The 24362-nt window shown below is 39.5% G+C and overlaps 3 protein-coding genes across 3 annotated transcripts in view; 1 reads left to right on the plus strand and 2 right to left on the minus strand.

Annotated features, from left to right (window-relative positions):
- The window catches only part of HBE1 (hemoglobin subunit epsilon 1), a 254659-nt gene that overhangs the window by 181238 nt on the left and 49059 nt on the right, over nucleotides 1–24362 (minus strand). The window lies entirely within an intron of this gene.
- Nucleotides 2478–3512, minus strand: LOC466378 (olfactory receptor 51I1). The gene has a single exon (XM_521777.6). The coding sequence runs from the start codon at nucleotides 3510–3512 to the stop codon at nucleotides 2568–2570; it is 945 nt and encodes a 314-aa protein (XP_521777.1). The 3' UTR covers nucleotides 2478–2567.
- OR51I2 (olfactory receptor family 51 subfamily I member 2) lies at nucleotides 15471–16409 on the plus strand. The gene has a single exon (XM_521778.4). The coding sequence runs from the start codon at nucleotides 15471–15473 to the stop codon at nucleotides 16407–16409; it is 939 nt and encodes a 312-aa protein (XP_521778.1).

The following is a 24362-nucleotide window of genomic DNA, read 5'->3' on the forward strand; positions in this document are numbered from 1 at the left end:
GAAGAACACCTTCTACTTTTCATTATTGTTATAGGATTGGTTGGATCAAAAATTATGAGTTGGGAACCAAGAGATGAAATTCAGGAGTAATCATGAATCATGATCTTGTAAGTTAGGTCACAGAATCATGGACAAAGAAGGAAACAAATGATGCCTCATATTGGGCATAAATCTCTGGCAAGGAGAGGCAGGGCTTTGAGAAGTCATGATGTAAAATGACTCTAGCTATGTTATTAGAGGCAGCATGAAGGGGAACAAACCTGGAGATACTGCCCTCTCTCCACTGAGAAAATGAAATTTCAACTCCTTCCTTATAATGAAGAAGTTGGAGACAAATTCTCCAAACTTCATAGCAACACCCCCCACAGTTATCCAGTCTCAAAAGTGCAACTCTGTGCTCAGAACCCAGAGTCTAGATTTCTGAATTCTGAGCTTAAAACTCAGATCTGGATCTAAACATCAGTCTGGATCCAGTTTTTTCATTCATTTAAATAGTTGTCTGGTTATTCCCTTAATTCACATGTACTGGTGTGACCAACTCTGTGCTGAGTGCAGAGTTTTAGCTTGGACTGCCATTATCTATTGCTCTTTTTTAGATATTTAAAATGTCTTTTTCCAAACTCAGTTTCTGCCTCCATTAAATGAGGGCATAAGTCAAGAAAAACTCTAAATATTTATTCACTCTGATAATGGTAATACTAAACAAAACATCCATGCAAATCTCAAGACAAGGGCTTATTGTATTAAACGTCATTTGTGGGGAAATTTTGAAGCTTTCCTCCCCACAACAAAGCTTAAATAGAGAAATAAATATATCCTGTGGAGTGGAAGTTAAACTTTTAACAATGAAGCAAAGCAGAGATAGACGCAATCTGCAGGTAAATGCTTGGTAAACAAAAATACAACCAGATTAAACATATCCCATCTAAAGAGGGAAGAAGTTAATAGACTGCAGAAAAGAAAAAGAGTTAATAGATTTGCAGAAAAGTCTCCGAAGACTTCCTGATCAGGAGACTTGTGTACAGTGAAGTTCCATTGACAAACTTCTCTTGCCTAACCATCTCAGTATGACAATCAACTGTTCTTTCTCTCTCTCTCGTCCTCTCTCTCGCTCTCTTCCAGTTCTATTTGCCTGAATGGGAGCCCTAAAGTTGGAGTTTGCCTGAATTTTCAATGTCAAGTAGTTTGGCATGACAGGAGGTAGGAATTGAGGGAAAAGAAGGAAAGCACAATATGGGATTATGACTGTGGGGTGGCTGGAAATTGTGTATCAAATTCTCCTCTGAAGCTATTTCTGTCTTCCACCTGCACTGTCTCATGGAGATATTAAGGCTATAAATCTACTCTACTTCCCTTCACCAACAATACCATATGCTTAATTGTGATACATTGAGTTTCCCACTTTAAAAGTCATTCACAAGTTTACTTCAGCAATCTCTCAAGACCTTGTGCCCCAGTGTCCCAGTTGGAAACTCCCCGTTTGTCTAAACAGTTATCTGTAACCAATATTCCAGGTTAAAAGTTCTCAACCTTTAATAGATATGGAAATAACTTGTGGAATGTATTAAAACACAAACTTCTTGGTCTCACTCCTGATAGTTTTTTGTTCAGATGTCTAAAGAAAGTCCTCAGAATTTGCATCCCTAACAAGTTTCGATGCAAAGCTGATGATATTGATCTGGAAATCATATATCGAGAACCACTTTTCCAAACTCTTGTTAATCATGAGTTTTGTTACTCTTGTTGCACAGCAGATGGGCATCAATCTAATACCTGAGTGCTGTTAGAAAAGAGAAACATTGTCCTTCTCAAGGTATAATCACCCAAGGTTCTTATTAAAAGCAGTTCTCATTCAGTAGGACTTATGTGGGGCCTAAGAATCTGTTTCTCTATAAAGCTACCAGAAATGTCAATGATATTGTTTATTAGACCATACTTGGAATAGTACTGTTCTAAACGTTTCTGCCTAAGTGTTTCTTCTCAGGCAATTATGTCTGCCAAAATCAGTACCCTTCTTTCTTCCTGCCATCCTGAATCAAGAATTCTAACTTCTCTCATCCTTCACAAGCTACTTCATAACCACTCAACATAGCCTGTTTTTATTACCACAAACAAAGTAGATCTTCTCTCTTGCATTAAATACAAAGCCTCCATATATTTTGTCTCTCTTTAATATTTATTATCTCCTTCACTCTGGGCAGGAGCAGAATTATTTTTGATAAATTCTGTTTGCCCTGCCGAACTTCATTATTCCCATATATGTCAAACAAGAATTTTTCAGGATACTGATGGCTCTTTTTTATATTTTCTCTTCACATGTCTATCTGGTTACTTGACAATATTTCATACTCACCATTATAACATGCCTAGTAGCAACTAGCACAATAATTTTCACATAAGTATTGAATAAATATGTATGCCATTTTATAGTCAAATATTATTTTATTAGTGATACATTCACTACTATCAAGATCCTGGGTCCTCTTCATCCTTACTTTAGCATTCCTTAAGTTGTTAACATGTCCCAATCCTTCCTCCAAAGGAGCTTTTGGGGCCTTCAGCCTTCCTCAGGCCTGGGATTTATGGAAGAACTTGAGAATCCCTTTGCGGATCTCCTTGGTTTTCACACTGTAGATGATAGGGTTGAGCATGGGTGGTACAAACAGGTAGACATTGGACATCATGACATGAACAACAGGTGGAGCACTTTTCCAGAAGCGGTGAATCATGGAGACAGCAATTATGGGCACATAAAAGGCCAGCACTGCACAGATGTGTGACATGCAGGTGTTGAGTGCCTTGAGCCGCTGTTCCCAGGATATGATGACCAGCATGGCTCTCAGGATCAATGCGTAGGAAAGCAGGATGAAAGTTGAGTCCACACCATAGGTAAAAATGATCACCAAGAGCCCATAAATGTTGTTAACATGGATGTCTCCACATGCTACTTTCATGAGATCTGGATGGAGACAGTAGGAGTGATGCAAAACATTGCCTTTGCAGAAGGGCAGTCGTTTCACCAGAAAAGGGAAAGGGAAGAGAGTGGCGAAACTCTTGGTAAGGATGCCCAGACCCATAGCCAATATACGGTTGTGAGTGAGCACAGTGACATAGCGTAATGGATAACAAATAGCCACAAAGCGATCCAAGCTCATGGCCAGCAGTATGCCTGACTCCATGAAGGAGAAAGTGTGGATGAAGAACATCTGGACCAGGCAAGCATTAAACCCAACATGGTTGTAGTTGAAGCAGAAAGTAGAAATCACAGTGGGAAGTGTAGAAAGGGACACTCCCAGATCATTGAGAGCGAGCATAGAGAGGAAGTAGTACATGGGCTGTTGCAGAGCAGGCTCCCAAAACACCAGAGTGAGAATGCTGAGGTTACCTACAATGGAGATCATGTAGAGGATGCAGAAAATCAGGGCAACCCAGGTGAGGCCTGTTTGTATCCCAGGAATGCCTGTCAGCTGGAGTGTTGCTGGCTGGAAGGGGGTGCCATTGAGACCCAGCATGGTGGGAGAATATAGATAGGGAATGGACCCAAGAGGGTGTGTTGGGAAACTTCTTCACTTTCTTTCAGATATCCTGTCTCCAACAAAAGGTCATAGATTGAAAATGATTGCCTGTATTCCTGCTTTCCCAGTAAGACACTCATCTCTTTAAGGAAGCAACTGGGTTCTAATCGTTTGTGTACCACCAGGGCCCTGCTCACTGTCTAGGCCATAGTAGAAACTCTGTGGTTTGATGATCAAATGAGTGCCCATAACATAGCAAGGCATAATAGGAGACAACATTAACAATTGTTTCTGGTAGACCAGAAAGAGAAAATGCATCTTAGGCTTTGGAAAGTCTTTGGTAGATAGCATAGATGGAACATCTACTACTATAAATTTACAGATTCAATAACCTGTAACTCAGACTTCACCCCAGCCTCCCAATCCCAATGGCTGCCCCTGAACTTGTCATAGCCAAAAACTTTTCTATCTCTGAAATCCTAAATTTACTGTTTTCATATCCTTACTCTAGGCTTCTACCTTCCAACCTTCTCATGCCCGTGCACTTGGCTCTTGAGTCTCCATGATTCCCCCATTTTCCTCTGGTCTATGAACTCTTCTTCCTCACTTTTCTCTTGAACTACTCACCCACACTAAAACTGGTATTTTCATCTCCTCTTTATCTCTCTTTCACATTCACATAGTAAACTGCAACCTTTAATAAATTCTACAATCAAACCAGGTATGCAGCTGGATAAAACCAAAGAAGAAAGTATTTTATGGGAATAAAAAAAGAGAAAATTATTACTTAACCATTACCAAAATTTTAAACTTATACACACCTTTATTCATTCTTAACCTCTATTTTCTGAGAAAGAGATTTCTCTCCTTCTCCAAGGACAGGCTCTCCACCTTCAGGATTTCATTTCTTGTCACTCCTTCAGAGCCTTTTTCACTAATCCAGTGGATATTCATTCTCTCCCTTTCTGCCTCTTTTCCTTCAGACAATAAGTATGTGCAAGACTATTCCATCATAAAGATGCGATAACATTCTTCTCTACCCACCACTCTATGACCCTTTCCCAATTCTTAACCAAATTTCTTGAAAAATTGTCTCTCCAGGTACCTGAAGATAGAAGCTTGTATTTTATCATTATTATTTTTTAGTTATTTGCCTGCTTCTCCTGCTTGTTTCTGAGATCTTCGATGTCGGGATTCAATCTTACTTACATTACCTTCTATCACTGCTCAATTCATTATATTGTGGCTTCCACACTCCCCTCCTCTGAGTTGAAACAAATTTCTCTATGGTCACCTAGTGACCTCTTTGTCTCTGAATCTAATGAAAACATTCTCTCTCCTAATTCACTTGATCTTCTTGCTACAGTTAACACTGTTTTTAACTCACCTTTTTAGAACCACCTTCTCCATTCAAGGGTACTATTTGTCCACAGTTGTATTTCTTCCTTGGCTTCTCCTTCTCTGCCTTCTTTACTGAATTATCTTTTCTGTCTTTTTTTTAAGCAGCCTCAGCCTAACTTCAGGCAAAATAAACAATAGTCAGAAGGATGCAAACTGAGAAGTCACACCATAAGAGACTTCATCTCAACCTTTATTTAAAATAGCTCTTCTACTATATTTTCATGGTATTTGATATCTCAAAATTAAACCTCCATTCTGGAATTTCAGCATAATGTCTCTTTTATTATTTTTCTCATTTTAGAGTTCCCATTTTATTCCTACCACTCCTCATAAACAGAGTGAAATTAGATGGTGACAAGGTGCTGGATAATATCGAGATATCAGTCATAATCCCAAATATATATAGGTAGTGAGAAGAGATTCATCTATTCCTTTGGTTTCTCTCTCCTCCCAATGAAAAGGCAAAGCATCCATTTAATGAGCAGTATTTTCTCCTTATGGGCTACTCTCCTTGCTAAACCTCTCTTCCCCTAAACCCACGTTTAAAGTCCATGTCTTTAAGAGGTCTTTTTAGATCTAGCCTGTTCAGATCTGTTTTTTTTTTTTTCTTTATCTTTGCTGCAAGATTTTCTCTGAGTCATGAAGAAATAAAAAGACTCTCCTAAGAATTCATCCACAAGACAGGTTTACCCCCGTCTGTAACCACTGGCATGCAAATTGAGGTAGTCTAGAAGGTAATATTTTATCTATTTTCCAGATTTTCATCAGTCTACAAAGCAACTTTGAAAACTTTTCCTCCATGGAGAAAATTCCCCACCGCCACCCCCAAAACATTTTTTCTTTGCTTTGTCCACAGGAGTGTCCATGAAAACTTCCTAAATGTGACCTATCTTGGAAGGAAGGTCAAGAAGGTGGAGAGACACAAGCAATGCACAGAATATCATGAGCACACACACACACACAGTCACTCAAAGGTACCAGAAAAATATACATTTTTACACTCTTATACTTACACACCCAGGTATTTATAGGCACTATCTCATACCCACACATACACACTAACTATCAAACACTCCCTTACTCACACAAAATACTATCATGCAACAACTTAGGAAGACTCATTGGTATTATGCAATATATTTCAAATATTCCCTTATTTTTAAGCCCTCCTGAATACATGTTTATACACACACAGTGTCACAAATGCATCAGCATTAACAAAACCACAATAATATCTCCACCAATTATTTTCCCATATACATACATATATGCTGACATACACAATACTGAAAATCCAGCTAAGATTGACAACTACATTGCTAAATGACTTCAGTTCATTTGGTTCTGTAACTTTTCTCCAGCTGTACACACAAAAGTCAGGTATCAAAGGCAAACATTCAAATTGTAGGCTTTTAAATAAGAAGTATAAAATATCCTTGAGACAAAAATCTATAAATGATGCAGCAGTACCTTAACTCAGTGATATGTGGTTTGGTATTATGGTTTTGATTTAGATGGAAACCTGGCATCCGGTGTCTGTGATCCTGGAGTTTGGAAGGGGTCAGATTTGGCTCACATTTAGAAGGGGAGATATAAGGGTTAAAGGCTGCCTGGAATTTTGGCAAAAGTGTTAAAATTTAGAATAAAATCTAGATAAAGAGGTCAGGCGGGCAGTGTGAAGCAGGGAGCACTCACTGGATGGAAGATGCTTTCCTTGTAGCTGGATATACTATGCTGTGGGTACAGCTGGCAGTGGCATCAGCTCATTCTCCTAAGACTTATAAATTTATAAGCCCTCCAGAACACCAAGGCTTGCTTGTGTGTGGTGGGAAGAGGGACCATGGAAATAACTGGGAAGGTGGTATCACTGAAGAGTGAGTTGGGCCATAAGAGAATTGCTCCCAGGAGAATATCTTTCTTGGCACAATTATCCCTGATGTAATCATCCATATCTATTAGTGTGTTAATCCTTCTTTGATGAGGGAATGTAAACACACTGCATACATGTATGCACAGAAACATAAATAGCCATAGCTCTCCTGAGACCTTCACAGATACCCCCTTAGACCTATTTAACTATTTATTTACTAACATTCACATTGCCTCATTCAAATTTACATACATACAAACAGATAAATACAAATATACTCAGGCAATTGCCCAGTGCTCTAGTCACTAATTGTATGTATTGTCACATCAAACACACACTATAATCTATGTATTCGTACATTGATTATATAGACCAATTTAAATTATAGACAAAACTTAGAAAAAGACTATGAAATAGAGACTTAAAGAAATGATCAAATATGTTTTAAATACATTTCCCTGCTTAAATAGCTAAAAATATATATTGCAGATACATATTCACATTCTCATTAACAAGTCAATAAAATATCCAACAAATTCAGATCTCCATATTTATTCAGATTCGTATGTGGAATTTAAGTGTGTTATGTATTTTTTGTACAAATGCATGCTAGCATCCATATAACAAATTCCTTATGCAAGCACTCCTTTTACTCCATCACTATATGGAACCTAAAAATTATAATCAGTTTATTCCACCAACCAAACAGATAAAAACAGATTTTTGAGCAACATTTTAGTCTAGATATTATTATCAGCACTGATAGTATACAGACCAATAAAGACACAGCACCTACCCTTGCAAAGAACATAAATATTTAAAAACTAATCCACCTAACAGGCTAAATGTACCTCCAAGCCCTACCTAGAAATATGTTATAAACATATGTCAAAACAAAGCCAATGCATTTATCAAAACTTATCTAGTGTGCCTGTAAGACTTGTGCAGTATATGTCTGAAAGAAATCAAAGAACTATACAATGTATTGAACTACAAATAATAATATAACTGCTGAACTATTTATGGAGAAGTGTACTGTTGTTACAACTTACTTTGAAATGCATCCAAAAGGTGAGCTGTATTTATAAACTAGTAGAAAGATGGATACATCAGAAGATAAATAAGAAATCAAATGCAGCCATAAAAAATGCTGAGTTCATGTCCTTTGTAGGGACATGGATGAAGCTGGAAACCATCATTCTCAGCAAACTATCGCAAGGACAAAAAACCAAACACCGCATTTTCTCACTCATAGGTGGGAATTGAACAATGAGAACATTTGGACCCAGGAAGGGGAACATCAGCCACTGGGGACTGTTGTGGGGTCGGGGGAGAGTGGAGGGATAGCATTAGGAGATATACCTAATGTAAATGATGAGTTAATGGGTGCAGCACACCAACATGGCACATGTATACATATGTAACAAACCTGCACTTTGTGCACATGTACCCTAGAACTTAAAGTATAATAAAAATACATACATAAAAAAAGAAAGTAGAATAACTCTCATGTGGTAACCCAAAAAAAAAAAAAAAGAAATCAAGGATAATAAAATATTCATGGTAGAATTTACGTCATAAGTATACTGGTATTCACTGTGAAATTCTTTCAAGTTTTCTGTGTTTGAAATTTTTCATAATAAAACGTTGGGAAATTTTTAATGAAAAAAGGATGAAGCAAGACATAGTCTATTATGCCATGTTCAAAACACCAGTGAAAATTCAAACTAATACAAGTGATATCAATGTCCTTTAAACTAACCCCAAGCATCTTTTATATCAACTCAGTATTTAGCATGTTATGGGATAAATTTTATGTATTTGACATAATTGATATTTTTATATGACTAAAGAAAAGAATCAAATTTTTCAGTTGAAGCTATTTTGCCAAAGATTAACTACTTAGGTTCAACAAATAAACATTCCCTGCCATGCCTATATCCCATTCTAGGGACATCTATTTCTTCCCCCACAGGACTCTCTGTCCAGTGGATGCCACAGAAACATGCAGAGCCAACTATAATAGAGTGTGATCACTGCCTTCACGGCAGAACTGAACAGTGTTGTGAAGAAAAGAGGCATTGATCCTACTTCAGTGCGTAAGGTTTTAGGGATATGGGGATATAAATCGTGTTTGATAGTGTAACTGCCAGAAGTAGTTCCCAGAGAAATCTGGGCATCTGGCTTTAAGGGAGAAGATCATTTTGTACAACAGAATCTCTACTCCCTAGAACTCTAAAACATCAATTACTTTCATCTTTCATGGACTACAACAAGTTGATGCTTTGCATGGTGCTGACCATGAAAATGAAAGCCCCTAGGAGATCATGTATCTTACAATGATAATAATACAATAAGAATGAGGCTAACAAAATGTGCTTCTGTTCTGTACCAAGGCTAAGCCTGTTTACCCTCAAGTCCACTCCTGACTCTTTTGTGACTCTTTATATCACACCTATCCAATCATTACTTGAAGAATATGATGGATACAGCTGGTTGGGAAGCATTGACAGATGCAAGGTATCTCTCACTCCACTCCCCTGCCTCAGACAGAGTCTCTAGTGTGAGCTGCATCTCTTCTATGGTTCCAGCTTCCACTGGTTGGGCTCACTTTGGCTGTAGTTCTAGTAACCCCACCTTTGGCTTTCCAGTCTATAGGTGGTAGTAGCTTCCTGCTGTTACAAATCTCTGGACTATGTTACTATCTGCTGGTCAGTTCCTCATTTCTTTTGAAATCTGTATAAATAATTTCCAGGATTAAATATATTCAGTTTTTTTGTACTTATTATTATGTTATCACCGCTCAGTCTCAATCCCATATCTTCTATACCATTTTTTGTGATATTGGGATAGAGCCTCTGCAAACTGCATTCCTCCTTTGCCAACCAGCTCCCAAGATCTACAAATATGGGGCATTAGGAAGCTGGGGCAGGAAGAAGGAACTTGTACCCTACTTCCTTTCTGTTGCTCTTTCCCCAGTGGCACTTCTTCACCCACGTACTAGTGGTCAATTCCAGTGGCCTTGGTTGGTTATATTTTGAAGCTTTCCAACACTTCTAGAACCAGCCTTACCATGCCCTCTTAAAGACCTCAGAATTAGCCAGATAAGTCTCCCCTCAACCCCCATCTCAGAGGAGTAAGTCCTAGTCATAGGGAACCTCTCTTCTGAATTCTTGAGACCCCAGAATCACCTAAACAGTGACCACTCCTCAAAGTCTGAGTTTCAGCTTTGCAGCACTCCTGTTTCAAATTTGTAAGGTTTAATCATGCCAAATTCCTACCCTTTGTTCCTCTAGTCCTAGGCTTAGAAGCTATGTCCTGAAGTTGCTGCCTACAATGATACCTTCATATTCCCTTTTTGTCTTGTGTGTTCGCCAATATTTGGTTAACAATTCATTAATTTTTCTCAATTAAAAGAGCTGGTGTGTTTCTTATATTCTGACCAGACCATAACTGAACCCTAATTTTTGTTCCTAGGTTAGATTGTGACTGATCCATGTGAAGCCAACAGAGTCACTTAATATGATCCACACCCAGTAGATGTTAATCTAAATGAATAAATTAACATTGATAAACGTACCTTTCTGCTCTGATAGCAACATTGAAGGAGAGACTATTGCTGCATTGAGGTAGGGCATTTGTTGTAAAAGCCTGATCATTTCTTGAATGGGGTACAAGCTAGAGAGAGATGGCACGGTGTTGTCTTATGTCCTATCCAAGACTGCAAGATTCCACAAGGGCAATCTAGGTTGTGGAAGGAGTTATAAGCAGCCACACAGAATAATGATATATTAGCTTAAACCAAGTGGAGAACAAGTAAAAAATGAGAAGAAGCTTCTAAGAATAACCTAAGAATGTAACTGTAAGAAAGAGTCAGCTTTATACATTTAAGAGACCCAGTTAACATGACAACAACTAACTGCAGCACCAATTAATTGTGAACTTTCCATTCCCCCATCTGTCTGTTTCTGGGAGGAGAAGCCAAAAACCAGAGTTAGCACATGAAGGATGAAAGAAGAAGAAAGGATGTAGCTCTGAATGCTGGAAAGTTTGACTATTATTCTAGACTAAACCTTCTAGTTATTCACCAGAAGATATTTTATTATCTGAATGTGACCAGAAAATTTAAAGAACAGAGTTTTCATCCAGGAATAAAAAAGAAGAACCAGCCCCACTCAATATATTTAAAGAGACAAGAAGAGTAAAAATAGTCACTTTCTGATTGCACCTCAATTGATGGGCTTGGTCATCATCACATAAAGCCAGAATCTCTTAGGAGGTAATGAGCTCCTCTCTTACAGCGATTGCCTGTCTATCACTAGAAGATGTTTTGAGTGGAGCAGAGAATTGGTCTGACAGATTGCTAAGTTCTTTTTCAGCTAAAAGAGCACAGGCTTTATTCTCAGTAGTTATTATGGACCTCAGGAGACTAAAACCTCCCTGAAGAATTTTCAGACACAAAGTCAGCATCACTGCCCTCTACCGCAGGGCCTGTCATGAGACATAAAAGTGGCAGGGATGAATTCACTTCAGCAGAGACAGGGAAGAACTTGTTCTGTGGGTGTCTCATCAGTCTCTCTTCTGGTGAGTTCTGAAACTCTATAGGAATAAGCCAGCTGATTCTCCTGAAGCCTGCTCCATGAAAGCATTAGACTGGGCAAGGGGTATGGTGAGGGGAAGTGGAAGAGACTGGTGGAGGGTATCTGATAGAAGCATCTTAGTAGAATGAGCAAAGGAGCAGGAAAGATCTCTGGACTTGGGGTTCTTGTTCTGGCACTGCCATGTACTGATTGTATAACCCCAAGTGATTCATTGAGTCCTTACTTGCCATAATCAATTTCTCTGTGACTCCAAGTTTCAAAGGTCAAAGTTTCTGTGGCTCATTAACATTGCTGGAAATTCAGAGAGGGAAGCAGGACTCAGGATACAGGAACGGTTCGGGAATCTAGAAGGGAAGTGGTCACAACCTATCCCATGACAAACAGCTGAAGCACATGTGGTTTAATTTTGCTCTTCCCTTATGAATTCAGTGATAACAAAATATGTAAATCTCCAGGATATTAAAAGGAGAAATCAGCTAAACTGTAGATGAACAATGAATAGCTGATAATTTTCATTCTTTATTATCCATGATGCAGATTGAAAACTGTGGTCTTTAGACAGCCTTTCCATACATTCTTCCAGCCTCTACCTTCTTTCTGCCCCCATAACAGCACCATAGCAAACTCTCACAGGCATTCTTTGCTTGATTAAAAAGTAAAATAAAGTAAAAGAACATCAAAGCCATAAAGGATCTCAGAGAATGTCCTTAAAAATAAGACATACACCAGGCGTGGTGGCTCATACCTGTAATCCCAGCACTTTGGGAGGCTGAGGTGGGCAGATCACCTGAGGTCAGGAGTTCAAGACCAGCCTGGCCAATATGGTGAAACCCTGTCTCTATTAAAAATACAAAAATTAGCCAGGCGTGGTGGCCGGCGCCTGTAATTCCAGCTACTGGGGAGGCTGGGGCATGAGAATCACCTGAACCTGGGAGGCAGAGGTTACAGTGAGCCAAGATTGCACCACTGCACTCCACCCTGGATGATGCAGCAAGACTCAGTCTCAAATAAATAAATGAATGAATGAATGAATGAATAAAAATAAGACATAGGTCTAAAAAAAGAAATAGATATTTCTACGCTTATATAGCCAGTACCTTCCAGAGCCAGGGTCAGGACTCCTGACACCCTCAGGGTCCTTTCTTCTAAACCGCCTGGTTCTTATATGGTTTCAGAAATCTCAAGGTTCTAGTTCTAAGAATAGGAGAATTTGTGTTTGGCCTTGGAGGCAGGTACTTTTGTATAATTTTTTCTTATGTATCTGCCCTTAAACACTCACTTTGTTTAGGGGTACCTGTGAAATCTTTGTTCAGAAATGCATTCCTCTATTTTCCTTTTAAACTTACTCTCCAATGCCTTAATGATACTTCGAAGACCTTGGTAAGAGAGAAGAGAGTCACTGTTCAACTCCCGCTTATGAGTGAGAGCATGCGGTGTTTGGTTTTCTGTTCCTGTGTTAATTTGCTGAGGATGATGGCTTCCAGCCTCATCCATGTCCCTGCAAAGGACATGACCTGCATGCTCTGCACATGTATCCCAGAACTTAAAGTAAAAAAAAAAGAAAAAAAGAAAAAGAGAGAAGAGAGTCTTAAAAGTCTTTAAATTAATGTTTTATCACCTGGTCTCCATAAACTGTGAGGAAAGCTCATCTCACTGGCTCTCAGTGTCCATATCTGTTAAGTATTAAACGAGAAAATAAATGTAAAGTTCCTTGCAGAGCAGCTGACATATCACATGCATTCAATAAGTATTCATTTTCTTTCTCAGTATTACTTTATTCCTATCTGTCCAAACAACCCACAAAATTAGCAATCTACAAGGTAAGGGAAGGGATATAATTCTGGAACAGTCAGGCAGTCTTTCTTCTTCAAATACTAAAGCATAAGTCCCCAGACCCAGAATGGCTTTGGCCTTGCCCTGAACAAAATCCTGCTTTCAGCCTGTTTTTTTCTCCCTTCTCTTTCTGTTACTTTTACATTGGCTTGGTTCTCTTCTATGTACTGTGATTACTTTCTACAAGACTTTATATGAAGAATGAGAGTGTAGTCAAATGGGAGAAATAAGAGACAAACATCAGTCCTGGATCCCAAGTAATCAGAGTTCTTGAAGAGACACAAGCATATGCAGACTGAGCTCTAAGACCAGAAGGGACATATTCAGCATAAACACGGAGGGACAGCCACTGCCTTGCTGGAAACCATAGTACCTGTGATGTATTGCTGGGGATATTTTTAAAATGCTTCCTGGGGTGACAATGCTTCATTGCACCCCATTCCACAACCTCTGTTACTTTTAGATACCTCATGTTCCTGGGTCCCCTTTCTCCTTCATTCCCATCAGAAAGAACTCTGAGAGCATGCTGGTCTTGCTTTGTTAGAGGTTGGAGAGGAAAGAGAAAGGAAAAACAGCGGTATGTAATTCTGGGGTCCTTCTCTAAAATGAGGGTGCCCTATTAGCTTGAAATGTCTGCTTAGTGAAAAGCCTTCTAGCCTTCTGTATCCTCATCCATGATGAGGCAATGAACACAAAAGTGTGTCAAAAACAGAACAATACGATCACTGTGACAGAGAAATGGCTGTAAGAAATAATATGTGAATGCCAGCATAAGAAAAATGGTAAATAAATACAAGCCATTAAGGGTTTAAGAAGTGCCTGTGTGGGTTAGTAGATTAATATCAGTGGGCAGTCCCCAAGCATGTAGATAGAAGTGTTGTGTGAGTATACAAATCTATGTGTCTATGAGTGTGTATACATGTATAAATCCTGCATATATGTCAGTGCAGACTGAGAGTATGAGGACAAGATCTACATGTTAAATGGTATAAAGATCAAGAGGGGCCAGGCACGGTGGCTCACGCCTGTAATCCCAGCACTTTGGGAGGCCAAGGCAGGCGGATCACGAGGTCAGGAGATTGAGATCATCCTGGCTAACACGGTGAAACCCCGTCTCTACTAAAACTTCAAAAAAAATTAGCCGGGTGTGGTGACGGGCGCCTGTAGTCCCAACTACTCGGGAGGCTGAGGCAGAAGAATGGCGTGAACCCGGGAGGTGGAGTTGCAGTGAGCCGAGATCACACCACTGCACTCCAGCCTGGGCAAAAGAGCGAGACTCTGTCTCAAAAAAAAAAAAAAAAAAAAATCAAGAGGGACTGTTTGAATATATTTGCACAACAAGAGCGACTTTACGAGATATGGAGATATGGAGAGAGTATGTGAATGAGCGTCTTGTTAGACTATGAATGAGCTTTCTTACTACCTGTTGTGAAGGTACATTAATGTGTCCTTGTGACTAATGGGTATTTTGAGAGTACATCTAACCATGTGACGGTATGGAAGTTTGTATTTGGAACAATGCTCTCCCACACCGAATGCTAGTGTACCTATAGAATATTTAGGGACAAATACATAATTTTTCCAGAAACAGATACAGCCTTGTGCCTTTGCACAAAAATATGTTGTTTCTGTTGTTGCTTTTTTGCAGTAACTCTGCCAATGAAAAGCTCATGACTGCCTCTGGAGGCAGTCAATTACCTCCACAGCCCACTGTCCTTTTCCCTCTCCATCCAAGCACACAACATGATACAAAACTTGCTCTGGGAAAGTCTCTCATTAATTTGTGGTACATATGAATTAAGCAACATTTTCAAGAAAATATTTAAATATTTCCAAGTGCTACTGATAACACAAACTCCTGACTTTCTTCTCTTGTGGCTATGAATTGTAGTTAGCATATTTCTATTGAATGATGCCTCCAAAATATATGAAAGTTGTAGAAATGTAGTTTAAACATTTTCCTTTTAACTAATTTCTATTATTGAAGTATTTGTCAATGTCTTCCTTGTTCATAAAACAGAGGGAAATATTAGCTCAGCCTGCAGCCTGATCATCATAAAATATGAAGAAAAGGAGTTTGCCTGCATCATCTCAAAAGCAGTGATTTCATGAATGCGTCAGTTTCCATTTATGTCAACATCATCGCTTTGTCTCTTATCTCCTGATTTCTTGTCCTCCAGCAAGTGCAACTGTTAGAATTCTCCAAGTCAGAAGATCTGACTCTGAAAAGTACCCTAAGTTTGTTTTGCTATGGGGTTGTTCAATGTCACTCACCCTGCATTCTTCCTCCTGACTGGTATCCCTGGTCTGGAGAGCTCTCACTCCTGGCTGTCAGGGCCCCTCTGCGTGATGTATGCTGTGGCCCTTGGGGGAAATACAGTGATCCTGCAGGCTGTGCGAGTGGAGCCCAGCCTCCATGAGCCCATGTACTACTTCCTGTCCATGTTGTCCTTCAGTGATGTGGCCATATCCATGGCCACACTGCCCACTGTACTCCGAACCTTCTGCCTCAATGCCCGCAACATCACTTTTGATGCCTGTCTAATTCAGATGTTTCTTATTCACTTCTTCTCCATGATGGAATCAGGTATTCTGCTGGCCATGAGTTTTGACCGCTATGTGGCCATTTGTGACCCCTTGCGCTATGCAACTGTGCTCACCACTGAAGTCATTGCTGCAATGGGTTTAGGTGCAGCTGCTCGAAGCTTCATCACCCTTCTCCCTCTTCCCTTTCTTATTAAGAGGCTGCCTATCTGCAGATCCAATGTTCTTTCTCACTCCTACTGCCTGCACCCAGACATGATGAGGCTTGCCTGTGCTGATATCAGTATCAACAGCATCTATGGACTCTTTGTTCTTGTATCCACCTTTGGCATGGACCTGTTTTTTATCTTCCTCTCCTATGTGCTCATTCTGCGTTCTGTCATGGCCACTGCTTCCCGTGAGGAACGCCTCAAAGCTCTCAACACATGTGTGTCACATATCCTGGCTGTACTTGCATTTTATGTGCCAATGATTGGGGTCTCCACAGTGCACCGCTTTGGGAAGCATGTCCCATGCTACATACATGTCCTCATGTCAAATGTGTACCTATTTGTGCCTCCTGTGCTCAACCCTCTCATTTATAGCGCCAAGACAAAGGAAATCCGCCGAGCCATTTTCCGCGTGTTTCACCACATCAAAATATGACTTTCACACTTGGCTTTAGAATCTGTTATTTTGGCCATAGGCTCTCATCAGTAGCATCGTCATCATCATCATCAAAGTATAAGATAGATTGTGTGCTGCGGGAAAAGTAGGCCAGGAAATGGTGATGCAAAACTTATAACACAAAACAAGGAGTTCCAAATGAATAGTACATTCACTAAATACCAACAGTATTCTTAGAAAGATAAATACTGGGGGCAATTGAGTAATTAGACAAGTTTTACAGAGGAAGACTAATTTAAGCTAGGAATTATTTTCTGTAATAATGAATATTACTAAAATAATAATTAACAAACTTAGTCCTAAAATGTATCAAGTACTATTATAAATTATTTTTGTGTATTAATTCACTTAATATTCATACAAATCCTCTAAGACACAGAGAATTAAGTTAATTCTTCAGCCTAACACAGATAATATGTGGTCCAGTTGACATGCAACACTAATCTCTCTCTAGTGTCAGTGCAGCACCCAACCGGTATAGATATGGCCTGACGGTCAAATTGGCATCATTTAACATTACCATTGCTGCCTTTGCTTTCCCCACCACTGTCATTCTCAAACACTCATACATTGCTTTAACTTCACAAAGTGAAATCAGATTAACTATTAGAACTCACCATAAAATGTACGAACAAATGTGATCCAGGTAAACTGATAGATATTGACATTTAGGAAAATCTCCAGATTCCTCTTTACTTCTTTTATCTGCCCACCGCTCAATCCTTACCAACAGAAAACAATGTTCAATATCTGAAATATCTGACTCATAGAATTTTGGGGGAAAGGGGGAATTGTGGTAGGGGCACAAATTCTATTTCTCTTTCCTTCTTGAGATTTTAACTGTCTTCCACAAAATGACATGTTAAGAGATGTTAGAAATTAAGTCAGTCTAGGATTTCCAGTTGCAAAAAAAAAAAAAAAAGCCTAGGATAGACAGACTAGAGCACTTATGGTTTAGATACCGGAAAATAATTCTTTCAGACCTTCTCATACGCTTCCCTTGATACCAGAGGTAGGATATAGTAAGAGATTCCTTGGTGCTAATTTTGGTGCTGTCATACTAAGTTTAGATCTACTTGTAGATCAAAAGAGAGCGAGGGATTGGGGGAGAAAGAGGGAGGGAGAGAGAGAGAGAAAGAGAAAGAAAAAGAGAAAGAGAAAGAGAGAGGAGAGAAAGAGAAAGAAAGAGAAAGAGAGAGGAGAGAGAGAAAGAGAAGGAGAAAGAGAAAAAGAAAGAAAGAGAAAGAGAGAGAGAGAGAGAGAGATGCACTATGTAGTCTAACTTAACTCACCATGGAAACTCATCCAGAAACCACGTAGTAGCAAAGCATATTGTTATCTAGAGGTTTTTTCTCTTTGTACAAAGCTGTATTGAGGAAATACCAACATGAGAGAGAGTCAGAAAGAGGAAGCTATTTTAAAAAGGAGATAATGTAAGTACTTGGGATTCAGATTTTTTCAAAAATGTCTACAGGTACAATAAGACACCAATAATATATGTGTCCTGGTCCACTAAATAGATTGCTTTTAGAAGAATGTTTGGATAGCATAACTTAGTATGATTTCCAATGGAAAATTATTAGAATATTTAGTGGTTTAAAGTATGGTCTTCAGTCAATTTAAATAATAACTTTTCTGATTCATATTAGAAGCTCCTATTTCAACATGAAATAATAATTTTAATGCTTTGATATTTTAGTTTCAAATATATACAACAAATACATAAATGCAAAGGCAAGGCTTAGGGAAGCTGCCAAATGAAAGTAAACTCTCACTGATTCCTACCTCAGAAGCAGCAAGGGATACATTCTTTTGACCATAGGCCTTACTTAGAAACCCAATGGTGTAACATAGAAAGGGCAAGGAACAAGAAAATACGAGCCTCCCAAAAAGCCTCTGGCTCCTTTGTACCTTAATTTCACCTTCCTTTTTTCAGCATTAATTAAAAGAGCTACTGATTTTCAGGTTCTAATGGAAAATGCACATTTATATTTTTCCCTCCCTCATGAGGCAGATGCCATAAGAAAAATGTAGGGCCACTTCTGCAGCTCTAATCCTAAAAAGGTCTAAGCTAAGCCCTGTTTTTGTTTTTTTGACCTTGGGTTAAAAACTCTTTAACTTCTTTTTATTTAACATGATCTTTTTTGAACTCAACATTTTCCCCTATTGAAACAGCAAAAATACTTGAATTTTGGCCTAAAATAAAGGTAAAAATCAAACTTTGTTTTTGAATTCTTTGGTTACTTTTTCTTTGCTCAACTTTTAATTTCAGGCAGTACATGTGCAGGTTTGTTACATGAGTAAATTGCATGTCACCGGGGTTTGGTGGACAAATTATTTCATCACCCAGGTAGTGAGCATATGACATTTCCTGCCCAAATCTCAGGTTGAAATATAATACCCATTGCTGAAGGTGGGGCTTGGTGGGAGGTGACTGGATCATGGGGACAGATTTCTCATGCATAGTTTAGAACCATCTTCTTCATGTTGTTCTCATGATAGTGAGTGAGTTCTCATGAAGTCTGGTTGTTTAAAAATGTATGGCACTGCCTACTTCTCTATTAGTCCTCCTCCGGACATCAGATGTGCCTGCTCCATCTTCACCTTCCACGTGATTTTAAGTTTCCTGAGGCCTTCCCAGAAGCCGAGCCTATGCCAGCATCATGCTTCCCGTACGCCTGCAGAACCATTATTTCTTTACAGCAATGTGAAAATTAATTAATAAAGCATAGTACCCAAAAGGTAGTTTTTTGAACCCCATACTCTTCCCACAATGCCCCTTCAAGTAGGCCTGAGTGTCTGCTCTTCCTATCTTTGTGTCCATGTGTATTCAAAGTTTTACTCCCCCTTATATGTGAAAACAGGTGGTTTTGGTTTTCTGTTCATGCATTAATTCACCTAGGATAATGGCCTCAAGCCGCATCCGTGTAGCTGCAAAGGACATGATTTTGTTCTTTTTATGGCTACATAGTATTCCATGGTATATATGTACCACATTTTCTTTAACCAGTCCACTGCTGAAGGGCACCTTGATTTCATGTCTTTGCTATTGTGAATAGTGCTGCAATGAACATACAAGCGTATGTGTCTTTTTGGTAGAATGATTTATACTCCTTTGGGTATATAGTAATAGGATTTTGGGGTCAATGGGTAGCCCTAAGTTATGTGAGAAATATCCAAACTTCTTTCCACAGTGGCTGAACTAATTTACATTCCCACCAACAGAGTATAAGTGTTTCATTTTCTCTGCAACCTCACCAGCATCTGTAATTTTTTTACTTTTTAGTAATAGTCATTTCTCACTGGTATAAGATGATATCTCATTGAGGCTTTAATTTGCATTTCTCTAATGATTAATAATGCTGAGCATTCCTTTATATGCTTGTTGGCCACATATATGTCTTCTTTTGAGAAGGATATCTTTATGTCCTTTGCCCATTTTTAATGGAGTTATGTGTTTTACATGTTGATTTAAGCTGTTTATAGATTCTGGATATTAGACATTTGTCAGGTCCATAGTTTGGAAGTATTCGCTCCCATTCTGTATGTTGTCTATTCAGTCTATTGATAGCTTCTTTTGCTGTGCCGAAGGTCTTTAGTTTAATTAGTTCCTACTTGTATATTTTTGTTTTGTTGCGACGGCTTTTGGAGATTTCATCACGAAATATTCCCCAAGGCCTATGTCCAGAATGGTATTTCCTAGGTTTTATTCTAGGATTTTTATAGTTTTAGTTATAATATTATGCTTAAGTTTTTAATTTATTTTGAATTGATTTTTGTGAATGATGAAAGGAAGAGGTCCAGTTTCAATCTACTGGGTATGGTTAGCACTGTGTATTGAATAAGGAGTCTTTTGCCCACTCCTTGTTATTGTTGACTTTGTCAAAGATCAGATGGTTGTAGGTGTGTGGCTTTGTTTCTGGTTTCTCTAACCTGTTCCATTTGTCTATTTGTACCAGTAAAATGCTGCTTTGGTTACTGTAGCCTTGTAGTATAGTTTGAAATCAGGTGATGTGATGCCTCTGGTTTTGTTATTTTTGTTTAGGAACTCTTTGGCTCTTTGCATTCTTTTTTGTTTGTTTTATATGAATTTTAGAATAGTTTCCCTAATTCTGAGAAGATGTTGGTAGTTTGATAGGAATAATGTTGAATCTCTGAGTTGCTTTGGGCAGTGTGGTCATTTTAACAAAACTGATTCTTCCTATCCACGGGCATGAAATGTTTTCCCATTTGTTTGTGTCCTCTCTGATTTCTTTCAACAGTGCTTTGTAATTCTCATTGTAGAGATCATTCACCTGCACATTTAACTGTAATCCTAGGTATTTTATTCTTTTTGTAACTATTTTGATTGGGACTGACTTCTTGATGTGGCTCTCAGCTTGGATGTTATTGATATGCAGAAATGCTACTGATTTTTGTATATCAATTTGTCTTAAATTTTCGCTGAAATTGTTTATCAGATCTAGGAGCCTATAGGCAAAGACTACGGGATTTTCTAGGTATAGAAACATGTCATCTGAAAATAGGGATAGTTTAACTTCCTCTCTTCCCATTTGGATGCCTTTTCTTTCTTTCTCTTGCTTGACGCTCTGGCTAGGACTTCCAATACTATGCAGAATAAGAGTGGTAAAAGTGGACAGCCTTGCTTTGTTTCAGTTCTCAAAAGGAATGCTTCTAGCTTTTGCCCATTTAGTATGATGTTGGCTGTGAGTTTCTCATAGACAGTTCTTATTATTTTGAGGTATAATCCTTCAATACCTAGTTTATTGAGTGTTTTTAGTATAAAAGGATGCTGAATTATGTCAAAAGCCTTTTCTGTCTCTATTGAGATGGTGACATGGTCTTTGCTTTTAGTTCTGTTTAAAAGATGAATCACATTTATTGATTTGTGTAGGTTGAACCAGCCTTGCATCCCAGGAACATAAAGCGAACTTGCTTATAGGGGATTAGCTCTTTGATGTGCTGCTGGATTAAGTTTGCTAGCATTTTGTTGAGGATTTTTTCATCTATTTTTATCAGGAATATTGGCCTGCTAGTTTCATCAGGAATATATTGTATCTCTGCCTGGTTTTGTTATCAGGATGACACTGGCCTCATAGAATGACTTTTGTCAGATGTATGCTTTGCAGATATTTTCTTCTGTGCTAAACAAATCTACAAGAAAATAAAAACCATTAAAAAGTGGGCAAAAGAAAATAAAAACCATTAAAAAGTGGGCAAAAGACATGAACAGACACTTCTCAAAAGAAGATATACAGGTGGCCAAGAAGCATGTGAAATAAAAGCTCAGTATCACTGATCTTTAGGGAAATGCAAGTCAAAACCACAATGGGATGCCATCTCCCATCAGTCTAAATGGCTATTCTTAAAAAGTCAAAAAAGAACAGATGCTGGCGAGGTTGTGGAGAAAAGGGAATGCTTATACACTGTTGGTGGGAGTGTAAATTAGTTCAACCATTGTGGAAAGCAGTGTGGTGATTCCTCAAAGAGCTAAAAACAGGACAACCATTCAATCCATTAATCCTACTACTGGGTATATACCCAAAGGTATATAAATTGTTCTACCATAAAAACACATGTGTATGTTCACTGCAGCACTATTCACAATAGCAAAGACACGGAATCAACCCAAATGCCCATCAATGGTATACTGGATAATGAAAATATCAAACATATACACCATGGAATTCTACACAGCAATAAAAAATAAAGCCATAAAAAATAAAGCCATAAAAAATAAGATCATGAGATCATGTCCTTTGCAGAAACATGAATGGAGCTAAAGGCCATTATTCTTAGCAAACTAATGCAGAAACAGAAAACCACACGTTCTCACCTATAAGTGGGAGCTAAATGATGAGAACACATGGACACAGAGAAGGGAACAACAGATACTGGGGCCTACTGGAGAGTGAAGGATGTGAAGAGGGAGAGGATCAAAAAAAATTAACTATTGGGTACTAGGCATAGTACCTTGGTGACAAAATAATTCGTAGAATAAATTCCCATGACTCAAGTTTACCTATATAACAAACCTGCACATGTACCCTTGAACCTAAAAGTTTTGAAAAAAGAAATTCTTCTAGTGAATTTTTTATTTCTAGAAGTTCAGTTTGGTTTGTTCTTAAAATGGCTGTGTCATCTTTCAACTCTTGCGTCATTTTACTGCTTTCCTTGAACTGTGTTTCAACCTTCTTCAGTATCTCATTGAGCTTCCTTGCCATCAGATTCTGAATTCTTTATCTGTCATTTTAGCCATTTCAATCGGGTTAAGAACCATTGCTGGGGAGCTGGTGCAGTCATTGGTAGGTAAGACCACACTCTGGCCTTTAGAGTTACCAGAATTCTTTCCCTGGTTCTTTCTCTGTGTTGGCTGATGTTCCCTTAATCTTTGAAGTTGCTACCCTTTCAATAGGGCTTTTGCTTTCATATTCTTTGATGCCTTTGATGATTTAAATGTGATATAAGTTTGGTTTAGTTGATTGGCTTTGTTTGTAGATGCTTTCAAAGGGCCAAGGTTCAGCTCAGCACTCTTGGCCTACATGCTGTAATCCTGGGGGTCTGGGACTAGGCCTCTGGCTTTGTTTTCTGGCCTTTCGAGGTCAAGCACCTGTTGCACTGGAGGGGCCAAGGTGCTCCCAGCTCACTGGCAACAACACTCTGACAGGGGCTGCCAGCAAAAGAGCTGTGGCCAGGCAGTAGTTGAGGGGGAGATTGCCCTACAGCATGGCGGCAGGGGGGCACATGTGTGCTGGCTGCGGCTGGGGGGCTGCGAGTGAGGGGGCACAAGTGGATCACCCACTGATGGGGTGGCAAGTGAGGGCCCTAGCGAGTGAATACCAATAGGATGACTGGGGTCCCCAGTGCTCATGTGCACTGCTCAGGCGATGCTGGGTCTTCCTATTCATGTTGAGAGGCTGCAGGCCAGGGGGTGGAGGCGAGGCGTGCCGGCGGGGAAGACTGCAGGCAGGTGCACACCTGCAAGGATCTATCTGCAAAAGTGCTCCGAGGGCGGGGGCTGCCAGCAAAAGAGCTATGGCAGCAGCCACTGGCAAGCATTTTGGCAGGACAGCTGAGACTGCACTGCAAGCTGGTAAGGCCAGGTGGAGACCCTGGGAGAGGCTGGCAGACAGGGGCGCATTCAGATCAGACTTGCCCTGTCCCATGGGCAAGAGAGCTCTGCTTTCTCCAGGTCCCCCTGCTAACTAAGGCTAAAGTCACCTACAGGAGTGTGGCAAGCTTTGGGGTAATGGGCATCCATGGCCACACTCCATTGCAGCCTTTCCCACGACAAACCCTTTGGGCCTTGCACAGACTGGAGTTCTGTCTCTGTCAACTCTCTGGGCAGTTCTCCCTGTCAATTAAAATGCCCATGGGGATTGTGGGTTCTCCTGCAGGTAGGATCCTGAAGGTCTGTGGCAAGAGTGGGTCACTACATGCCTATGTTTCTCATCCCGTCCCTACCAGCACTCAGGGCCAGAAAGGAGTCCTGGTGCTCGACTACCCCATACAGGCTTTCCAGCTTCTGCCTGTTTCAGCACCCTCCTGTATCCACTCTGGATGCCTTCTTTCCGAAGATCTGTTCAGTGTGTGTTGGTCTCTTGATGATCTGGTCTCTTCCTGGGAGAAGCTCCTCCTGGCTGTGGCTAGTTAACCATCACGGCTCTCTCCCCAATCAAAGAAAATTTGTACTTCTATTTTTTAGGCTCGTTAGGCCTTCCTCTAACAACACAAGAAAATCAAATACTGAACATAGGTTTAAGGTGTGTGGAAAAAATATCTGAATAATAAAGCAATGCTTTTGTCTTGCCCTGTCATGGGTATGTTTCTCGTCCTCCAGGGCCAGTGCTGGGTAGGTTGGTGAGGAGAGAGGGAGGAGACACTCAGAATAATTATAGTAGGATGAAATTCTTGCTCTCTCTGTTTCATGGG

The sequence above is a fragment of the Pan troglodytes genome, chromosome 9 (genome assembly GCF_028858775.2).
Source record: "Pan troglodytes isolate AG18354 chromosome 9, NHGRI_mPanTro3-v2.0_pri, whole genome shotgun sequence".
Classification (NCBI taxonomy): domain Eukaryota; kingdom Metazoa; phylum Chordata; class Mammalia; order Primates; family Hominidae; genus Pan; species Pan troglodytes.

Bases quoted from the DNA above. Each gene is read 5' to 3' on its own strand.
- LOC466378 (XM_521777.6), bottom strand. From the start codon at position 3,512: ATGCTGGGTCTCAATGGCACCCCCTTCCAGCCAGCAACACTCCAGCTG.
- OR51I2 (XM_521778.4), top strand. From the start codon at position 15,471: ATGGGGTTGTTCAATGTCACTCACCCTGCATTCTTCCTCCTGACTGGT.